At 36.8% G+C, this 10,840-nt stretch overlaps 1 protein-coding gene across 1 annotated transcript; it reads left to right on the forward strand.

Moving 5' to 3' along the window:
• Positions 1-711: 711 nt before the first annotated feature.
• med28 (mediator complex subunit 28) lies at positions 712-8,472 on the forward strand. Its single transcript, XM_039751541.1, has 4 exons — positions 712-883; positions 5,732-5,798; positions 5,883-5,995; positions 8,223-8,472. The coding sequence occupies exons 1-4, from the start codon at positions 737-739 to the stop codon at positions 8,418-8,420; spliced, it is 525 nt and encodes a 174-aa protein (XP_039607475.1). The 5' UTR covers positions 712-736; the 3' UTR covers positions 8,421-8,472.
• Positions 8,473-10,840: the final 2,368 nt, after the last annotated feature.

Raw genomic sequence — 10,840 nt, forward strand, 5'->3', positions numbered from 1 at the left:
TTTGGACATTCGAGTAAACAACAACAAATAGGCTGTTTGCTGTAATCTGACTGACTTAATTAAGTATAGCCCACACTTAAGTCTACGTTAATTCATTAAAATTAGGCGGACACAAATTTGTATTCATATGTTCATTGAAATTTTCTTCAGATGTTGTTTAGTAATAATAAATATCTCATATCCTAACTGTTATGATCATTATTTTCAAAACCGCTAATTATAAACGACGGTGGTAAAAATACACTGCAGACTTAATGCACTCGACAGAATGCTATAGTGTAAAATACTGGCACAAGTAGACTACCGTCGCAGACTTTTCGAATATACACTCCGTCTGTTGAAGTCACTTTATCTTGAACGTCCACCTTTAGAAACTATCTTACACGTCCACCTTTAGAAATTACCCCCACCTTTCCTTTTAAATATCCATAAGGCAATTGGCTAAAGTGGAACATGAATGACAAATAACACCTATTGGGGATTTGAAGAATAAAAAGGGCTTAAATTTTCGATTGGCTGATAAATGCCTGACGTACACATATTTAATATTTTATTGGCTGAAGTCGAAAATGATATGCCAGGACCATTTTACTTCGGTCTGCAACAATATCTATTTGGGAGAAAGAGAGAAGGACGGCCGCTACAAACGTATCCCGTTACGTCACGACCAAGCTGGTCACCGCCTACTAGTGCTACTGCGCATGTGCAAGGCTCTGTTTTTTTTTTTTTTTAAAATATGGCGTCTTCTTTGAGTGGTATGTTTTCGGCCCAACAACCACCAGGACCATCACTTTCAGGAGCCCCTGGGCAAGCCGGTTTGTTAGCAGCTGGAAACCGAGGTCACAGCAACACTCTTGTTGATGATCTTGAGGCGTCTTTTGAGGTACCGTACCAAATAATTGATTAAGTTAGTCAAATTCACGACTGCGTCTTCGCTGTTGCGAATGATTTTTTAATTTCTGGGTTGTGGAAAACATATCTGTTCGAGAAATATATGCATGCAGGATATATCCTAATATGAATAGTTGGTGTTTTAAAATTCATACGCCGAATCCGCACACGTTCGCTTTTGTTTTGCGTGTTATAATAGCTGTTGTTAAAGAAATAGTGAGCTTTTCGTCTTTGTTTTACTGTACATTATCACTGCGCATACCGTCCAATAGTCGAGCAAGAACTGTCCAGGTATGAACAGAGTGGCATAATTAGTGCCGTTATTATTTCTGCTGTATCCCTTGCGATTGCTACCCAAAAGTGTCATCAGCCACTTTATTCTTGTGTTATTTTTTTCATGATTTTATACTATTGTCTCAATTCTCTGTCCCTTACGCCGACGAAATTATGTTACCTGGCAAAGTCTTGTTATGTTAATGTACTATGATGAACCGACGTCCCACTCAGGGTTGGTCCCAGACATAGTCGTTATATTCTATATTAACTTAATACGCTATTTTCTGGCAGCAATTATAAGTAGACTAGACTAAATTGTGTCATCCTTGGGTAATACTGCATTGAGATCGAAACCGTTTTTCACGTTTTTTAGGAAAAAAAAAAAAAACCAGTAGCATTGACGAGGCACTATAGTTTATGTAAAGAACCGAAGCATTTCGAATCGCCAGCACATGATTTTCATAGAATAAACTGTTGTAGTGATTATGTTCGTTATTTGTGTTGCTTTAAGTGATCACATCTAGTGTTCTCAATATGATGGAGTGATATTGGAAGGTGTTGTTTCCAATAGGTATTTTCTATTTAGGTTTACGTAAACAAGAACAGCAAGTGGTGCAGCAGCATGTATAGATAGCGGGAAATAACCACAGAATATGCCTCTGAGATTATGAGAGAGAGGTACAGATTGTGCACTGCCAAAAATTTTAAAGTTATATTTGATTATCATCAGCGCACAGTAAGTATATTTAAAAAATAAAATGACTCTGAGCCTTCAACTCAGGGACAGAGAAGAAAGAACATTTTAAAATATTACTCTGGCATATAGTCATTCTTACAATGTCAGGTGTTTTCAGCTGTTAAGCTAATACCAAGAAAAACAAAAATAAATGTAGGTTTAAATTTAGAAAAAAATGTAATGTAAAAACACATTTAATTTTTCACCAGTTTGTAGACTTTTATATGTTCTTCAGTAGAGATATAGCCAACTGAGTAAATATATACAGGTTTGTACAATACAAGTTTGAATAGCATCATTATGCAACAAGATTTTTCAACTACATTCTGCTTAGTTGTGGAAAGTGTAGAGTGTAAAAATGTTCCCAACAAATAACATTTCTCTCTACTGGGTTAAGGACCCCTGACACGTCTCCTGGCTGCTAAAGTTCTCTCCAAGTGCTGTGTCTGCAAAACTGCAACCATGGAGCTGCTTTTACATCAGCTTCTCCAGTTTGTTCTGGCCTCCTCAAAAAGGTCTTGATTACCTGAGGAGCGTGTCTTTCTAAGGTCTGAACCCAGGGGCTATACACTGTTATTTCCACAGTGCTCCAGTTGAGAAACGTATAATTATCAAGTCATTGATGGTGATGAACAATTGAGGATAGTATTTATGGAGTTGTAGCACAAGGTTTAATTTTTGCCTATTTAAGAGATGCTTATTCTTTCAAGTAAATGAGTCTTCTGCAGTGCATTCACAGTCAATAGTCATTTTCATTGTTTACTTTGACAAGTTAGAGTCCCTAATGCTATGCCAATTTGATACATTGGCCTTGTTTTCTTATTGTCTTTTATTCAACTTGACTGTTAGGAATGCATTCAAATTCAGGTTATACTTGCACAAGTAGTACAGTATTTTGTGAAAAGTTCAGGTTTAAGGCCATTGTATAAGTTAAAACTATTTGATAAATTTTTTTTTATTTCCTTTGTGTTGGTTCTACATTAATTTTGTGATTATGCTTGTATTCTCCATGATATATATATTAATTTTGTTATTACATTTTAATGTTAGATGCAGTTCATTGTGATTGATTAATTACATACACTTATGCGATTAATTTTTTTTAGTTGATTCCCATACCATATATATATAGTCTCCGTACTTTAGGAAAACCAGCTTTATTCAGCTTGAAACAGGAACAGTATGGTTATTTATTGTAACACGATCTACCACTCTCCTCTACACAATCACAGCGGTGTGAGCTTGCGGTTGCACTAGCAATGGACAAGCAATCTTCCACAGACACAGCAATTGCGTGAATTTAATCAATTTTAGAATAAGGCTGTAACATAACAAAATGTGGAAAAAGTGATGCACTGTGAATACTTTCCGGATGCACTGTACATTGTGACAATGCAATGTATAACTGTCCGTGAGTGAATATCGTTTCTTTCCCTCTACACGAACTGTGTCTGAAAATAGCATTCACAGAAATAAGAAATGATTGAACCATGTGCGTGTTTGTAAATGTCTTAGATGTGGGCAGGACTTTTCCAAATCTCTTTGCATAAAGTCTTGCCTCATGGGACTTGAAGTTTTCTCTTGCGGGATTTCACTTTCATCAAACAACAAATCTTTTAATTCTCGCCGATACGCCTCTTCATTGGGAAGAAACACTACTTTTCCCTAATGTAAAACGAATTAGATCTACAAGTCTCCAACTTAAAAGTTTAAATCTGAACAATATATTCAGTCTCTTTTCACTGTTCCATTATTTCACTGAGTAATAATTTCCATTTGTTTGCGCTAATGCAATCTTTACTATCATTTTTTTTGAGACTTTTCGAATTTTCGTACTTCCATTATCTCTTACCTTCTCTGCATGTGTATCGTGCCAACATTTTTGAATTCTTTATGATGTTCTACTTTGTCATCTACTCTTTGTCTTTTATTTCCAGCCCCGGGCGTGGTTATATCTCTTGGCACAAAGTCTTGTCTCCTGGGATGTGAAAGTGTCTCTCTGAGAAAGTTGCATCTTCCCTCTATTCCCAAGATTATTTTTATTAAAGTTGAGAGATCTGTTTTTGCCTTCCTTTAGAATTATGGAGGGTGTATTTTGGTTCTTCTAGTTATGCAAAATCAGTCAAAACATTAATAGTGCACCATAGGAATTCACTGTGAGCTTATTTCTTCATAAACCAGTAATTTTGGTGTCACCTTCTGATTTAAATTTTACATTATCTGAGTGATCAGCAAATATCTTCCACTTAAAATAGCCTTAATGTTGTACAGTCATAATACTTTCAGTCTCCTCCAAAATTATGGACAACCCCAGTAAAGATGAGTTTAAAAGGTTGCAAAACAAATCACCTCTTGCTGAATTACCTTAGTCAGTCAGTCATGTTCCAACCCGCTATATCCTAAGACAGGGTCACAGGGGTCTTCTGGAGCAAATCCCAGCCAGCACAGGGCGCAAGGCAGGGAAGAAACCCCAGGCAGAGTGCCAGCCCTGCTTGCACTAAAAAAGGGAGATCAGCCTTTAATTAAAGTAAATTCTAAGAAAAAATAATTCCTCATCAAGACCCCATGTTCCATGATTTTGGCACCCCTAGAAATTCTTATGAACAAAGTGTAAATCAAGCCTTGTTTCCATTTATATCTGACATTTTTAAATTGATCAGAGTGTGTTGAAACTTTCAAGGAGAAATCCATGACTTACTGTTTTACCAGGATATATGTATGTGGTGGCATGGAGGCCAAATTCCCTTATTTATTTATCAACATTGGCGAAGATCAGAGGAATCAATTTAAATGAGAGAGAAGTGTTTACCTTAAGTCGGATTACAGCTATAGTATTAAAAGAAAATGCTAATTGCCTACAAGTTTCCATATCTGTAGCTAGGGCAATAATAATAATAATAATAAAGTTCAAATCAACTTGAACTGTTACCAGCTTGCCTGGGCCAGGACCCAAGTTTTTCTTGCCCCCATGCAGTGTGAGCAGGTGTTTTTTTTTTAAATCCCCAATGGTCACTGTTGGAGAAATACAGAAAAAAAGTAGCATCTTGGGCTCACCAAGTCTCCAAAACTGCCTACCATTAGGCACTACTTCTATGTCAACAGATTATTTGGAAGGTCTTTTAAAAGTAAGGCTTTCGTGTCATTTAACAACAAACATAAACAACTGTAGTTTGCCAAACACTACTGGAATTTTTAAACCAAGTTCTATGGTCTGACAAAACAAAAATTGAGCTTAAATTCCCTATATTCTTCCGCCTTGTAAGATGTTATAGGAGAAGACTTAGATCTGTTTTATTGGGAAACTTTTAAATGCAGGAGTGCCAGTAATCGTTTTGTTAAAAACTTACATGATTTACTTCTGTTAAAGGTTAAATTTTTTTGGTAAGATTACGGTAATTCACCAAAAAGTGATATTGTTTTAAAACCTTTTTTACACCTCTTTATGTGGGGTGCCAGTAATCGTGGCAGGGACCATATGTCCTAAAAAGTCAGATGCCTAGATGGCATTATTCACAATTAGGGTCCAGTGTCTGATAATTTTGGATAATTTTAATCAACATTGATATGTACGATGTACAATATTATGATAACTTGTGTGCAAAAATGGATGAAAAAATAGTTCTGTGCCTTTCCATAAATAATTTTCTAGCCTTGCCCAAGATCATGTAGGAGTACACCATGATATTAATTGATTAAATATAGAAATTCTCATTACTGTTTACAAATGTATAAATGCTAATCATAGGAACGTGATTGAAAGAATGCAGCCACTGATTATTTTATTTATTTATTTATTTATTTATTTATTTATTCCCTTGCAATTTTCAGGCTTGTTTTGCATCCCTTGTAAGCCAGGACTATGTGAATGGTACTGATCAGGAAGAAATTCGAACAGGTAGTGTTTTGAAATGTAATGTTTTGTTTTGTGTTATTGATAATAAAAGATTTGTTAAAAATGACACTTTTTTTTTTTTTAAAGGTGTTGACCAGTGTATACAAAAGTTTCTAGACGTTGCCAGACAGACTGAATGCTTCTTTTTGCAGAAAAGATTATTGCTCTCTGTACAAAAACCTGAGCAAGTTTTAAAAGAGGTATGTAGTTGGATGGATTGCTGTAGTATACAATTCCTCTTTCTGTTTAGGGCCTTCATTGTCATGTCTGGAGAACAGAGTGACACTCATACTTGCATGTGCTAATTAAGATGCACCACATAGTCTTTCTCAAACCTAATGATTAGTGCATATAACAGTCCTACCTTAAAATTTATCTGCGTTCATTACTAGAAAAATCACAGGACACAGTTTACAGCACCACATCCAATTAGGAGGTATACTAATTTAGCAGAGTTTGGAAAGATTGCATTCAGTAGTATTCTTTGTTGGGTTGTTATGTAAACTTTTAGAGAAGGCAGCAAGTATGAGAAAATGCATCCGCACCAATGATTAGCACCACACATTGTTACTAGCATGTTATCAATCATCAGTGTTCTTCAGTTTCTTGTTAAAGTATTCAGTTTGTCTGCATATAGAGAGAGATCCCCATAATATACATAGCATACATACATACATACAGTAATCCCTCCTTGATTGTGGGGGTTGCGTTCCAGACCCCCCCACAATAGGTGAAAATCCGTGAAGTAGAAACCATATGTTTGTATGGTTATTTTTATATTTTTTAAGCCCTTATAAACTCTCCCAAACTGTGCGGGGAATATTTATAAACAGTTATACAGCATAAACCCTTTGTATTCTCTTAGTGTGTTTACATACATAATTTCAATTAATCTTACCTAATAACTGTTTATATACAGTAAAACCTAAATATTATTTTAAAGATATCTAGTGTCTCTGATATCACATATGTTACAGCCATTACGATAGACAGGCCACCAGCAATAAATATGTACAATGCAAGAAAAATTGTATACAGTAAATGTGTGTACAGTGACACTAAACATTTGTACATGTACTAAGTACTGTAAGTTGAAAATTAATTATGGTTACTCACCAACAATGACACGATGACTTGTCCGATAACGATGAGTTTAATTTTACTGCGCAACAAAGGAGAGCGTTACAGCTCTTCTAAAGGAGCCTGTTCAGGCGACTGTGTAGCACCGCCGTTGTTCTTCTTCAATTCAAATCCCTAAAGCAGATTCCATCCAGACTGCTGTCTTATTACATCCACTTACAACTTGTTTTGCACCCTGGTTAAAAGGACACTGCAGCCGTAGATCTTGTATTCCTTTACTACTATTTAAATAAAAAGAATCGTAGCCTCATTGATGCTGTAATGGCGTCCTACAGCGGTGTAGCTTTTCCCTTCCTTCAACATATCCAAAACGTTTACCTTTTCGGCAGTCGTTAACATCTTCCATTGGCGCTTGGGCACAGACCCTGAAGCAGTAGCAGGAGCAGATCGTTTTGGAGCCTTAATGAAGGGCTTGACTATGCACAAAGATAAACACAAAAGAGCACAAAAGTTAACTCTTTACACAGCGAAACACATTGATGCTGAAAGAGCGAGACGAGACTTCCTGGTTAACGCCGCAGAATCAAATTCAGCGCTCCATCTCTGAGCCATTCAGCACACAGGAACTGTGTGCTCTGATTGGTTAGCTTCTCAGCCATCTGCCAACAGCGTCCCTTGTATGAAATCAACTGGGCAAACCAACTGAGGAAGCATGTACCAGAAGTAAAAAGACCCATTGTCCGCAGAAACCCGCGAAGCAGCAAAAAATCAGCGTTATATATTTAGATATGCTTACATATAAAATCCACGATAGAGTGAAGCCGCGAAAGTCGATTTTATATATATATATATATATATATATATATATATATATATAATTGGTTTTTTAAGCTAAAGTACCAGTTCCTGGGGTGGTTTGTCATGTGGTGGGTGTGGCAATGTACTATATCAGTGCATGCTTTCAACCTCTCCCTCTCTCTGACTCGGTCGTGTGCTGTAAGCATCTTATTTTTGTACCGAGTGTGCAGATTTATGTAGTTTGCCTCACATTTATATTGCTTTTCATGCTTACATTGAGATAATGTGTGAATGTTTTTTGGAGAGATTTTTATTTTTCCCTTTTGTAATTGCCAGGCAAATTTTGTAAAGCTTAGGCACATTTGCATATTTAAAAAATAATCGTTTATATTTGAGGAACTGTTTAGTCCTCACTGAATACCACTGTAAAATGCAGTAATGCTCAATGTTTTGCTGTACAATTATTTAAAAAAAAAAAAAGCAGTAGAATGTATCTGTATGTAACTTTTACATATGAATTAAATGGTTATTTTTTTTTCTTTGTTTTAGGATGTATCAGAATTGAAAAATGAACTACAAAGAAAAGAGACCTTAATTCAAAAACATCTAGGCAGAATACGTCACTGGCAGCAGGTGCTTGAAGACATCAATATACAGCATAAGAAGCCTGCTGAAATGGCTCAGGGTCCATTGGCTTACCTAGAACAAGCGTCAGCAAACATTCCTGCCCCAGTGAAACCAAATTAATGATGGAAAAGGAAGTGGACTTTTTTTTTTTTTTTTGACTTAAACTGTATATTTTTTTGTATCTTTTATATATTAAAGTAAAAAAGCAAATACTTTTCCTGTGTGATGATGTTGTGTTTCACTTTCCTGCACTCCAACCCCAAGTTTAAACAACCTATGGAACCTGTAGAATGGTGAATTAAGTAGTGTTTTAGCACTTGTTAATTTAGTGTTGGATGACCTCATGTTCAGAGACATCTTTAGGCAGTCTTCAGATGTACTCACAGTACCAGTAACTGAACATTATTGAAAATCTGTGAAGGCCACTCAAACCTTCAGTTTTCATTTCTTGGAAGTACAAACCGGATTCCAAAAAAGTTGGGACACTATACAAATCGTGAATAAAAACTGAATGCAATGATGTGGAGGTACCAACTTCTAATATTTTATTCAGAATAGAACATAAATCACGGAACAAAAGTTTAAACTGAGAAAATGTATCATTTTAAGGGAAAAATATGTTGATTCAGAATTTCATGGTGTCAACAAATCCCAAAAAGTTGGGACAAGGCCATTTTCACCACTGTGTGGCATCTCCCCTTCTTCTTACAACACTCAACAGACGTCTGGGGACCGAGGAGACCAGTTTTTCAAGTTTAGAAATAGGAATGCTCTCCCATTCTTGTCTAATACAGGCCTCTAACTGTTCAATCGTCTTGGGCCTTCTTTGTCGCACCTTCCTCTTTATGATGCACCAAATGTTCTCTATAGGTGAAAGATCTGGACTGCAGACTGGCCATTTCAGTACCCGGATCCTTCTCCTACGCAGCCATGATGTTGTGATTGATGCAGAATGTGGTCTGGCATTATCTTGTTGAAAATGCAGGGTCTTCCCTGAAAGAGATGACGTCTGGATGGGAGCATATGTTGTTCTAGAACCTGAATATATTTTTCTGCATTGATGGTGCCTTTCCAGACATGCAAGCTGCCCATGCCACACGCACTCATGCAACCCCATACCATCAGAGATGCAGGCTTCTGAACTGAGCGTTGATAACAACTTGGGTTGTCCTTGTCCTCTTTGGTCCGGATGACATGGCGTCCCAGATTTCCAAAAGAACTTGAATCGTGACTCGTCTGACCACAGAACAGTCTTCCATTTTGCCACACTCCATTTTAAATGATCCCTGGCCCAGTGACAACGCCTGAGCTTGTGGATCTTACTTAGAAATGGCTTCTTCTTTGCACTGTAGAGTTTCAGCTGGCAACGGCGGATGGCACGGTGGATTATGTTCACTGACAATGGTTTCTGGAAGTATTCCTGAGCCCATTCTGTGATTTCCTTCACAGTAGCATTCCTGTTTGTGGTGCAGTGTCGTTTAAGGGCCCGGAGATCACGGGCATCCAGTATGGTTTTACGGCCTTGACCCTTACGCACAGTGATTGTTCCAGATTCTCTGAATCTTCGGATGATGTTATGCACAGTTGATAATGATAGATGCAAAGTCTTTGCAATTTTTCGCAGGCTAACACCTTTCTGATATTGCTCCACTATCTTTCTGCGCAACATTGTGGGAATTGGTGATCCTCTACCCATCTTGGCTTCTGAGAGACACTGCCACTCTGAGAAGCTCTTTTTATACCCAATCATGTTGCCAATTGACCTAATTAGTGTTTATTGGTCTTCCAGCTCTTCGTTATGCTCAAATTTACTTTTTCCAGCCTCTTATTGCTACTTGTCCCAACTTTTTTGGGATTTGTTGACACCGTGAAATTTTGAATCAACATATTTTTCCTTTAAAATGATACATTTACTCGGATTAAACGTTTGATCTGTCATCTACGTTCTATTACAAATAAAATATTGACATTTGCCATCTCCACATCCTTGCATTCAGTTTTTATTCACAATTTGTTTAGTGTCCCAACTTTTTTGGAATCCGGTTTGTAGTTCATGGTGGATTTTGATGCATGCTTTGGATTATTGTTCTGTTGTAGAAGCTAACCTCTTTTCAGCCTACATTCCTTGATGAACTGCAAGACATTTGCATCCAGAATTTTCTGATATTGAGTGGAATTCATTCTCAACTATATTCTTGCAATTTTCCCTGTGCAACTGGCTGTCACCAGTTGATCCACCTGCATGTTTAATAGCTGAGAAGATGTTCTTTTCATGAAGAGCTTCCCCCCTTTTCCTCCAAGTACACTACACTACCAGTCAAACTTTTTGGAACACCTCATTTTTTCTTCACATTTATTCAGTTGAATTGCAATGAATGACCTGAAATGGAGAAAAGATGAGCAATAAACTGCTAGAGTTTTACATTTAAAGTGAAACTGAAAAAAAATGAAATTTCAGAATATTACAAATGCTCTGGCTTCAGAAAACAACTAATAGGTTACATTCTACAGGTGTTCTGCAATGATTAAAGTAAATTAAG

Source organism: Polypterus senegalus, chromosome 4 (genome assembly GCF_016835505.1).
Source record: "Polypterus senegalus isolate Bchr_013 chromosome 4, ASM1683550v1, whole genome shotgun sequence".
Taxonomy (NCBI): Eukaryota; Metazoa; Chordata; class Cladistia; order Polypteriformes; family Polypteridae; genus Polypterus; species Polypterus senegalus.

Excerpts from the sequence above, each read along its gene's own strand:
- med28 (XM_039751541.1), top strand. The coding sequence starts at position 737 with ATGGCGTCTTCTTTGAGTGGTATGTTTTCGGCCCAACAACCACCAGGA. Across the intron at positions 884-5,731 it reads ATCTTGAGGCGTCTTTTGAG|GCTTGTTTTGCATCCCTTGT; the intron begins GTACCGTACCAA and ends TGCAATTTTCAG. Across the intron at positions 5,799-5,882 it reads TCAGGAAGAAATTCGAACAG|GTGTTGACCAGTGTATACAA; the intron begins GTAGTGTTTTGA and ends TTTTTTTTAAAG.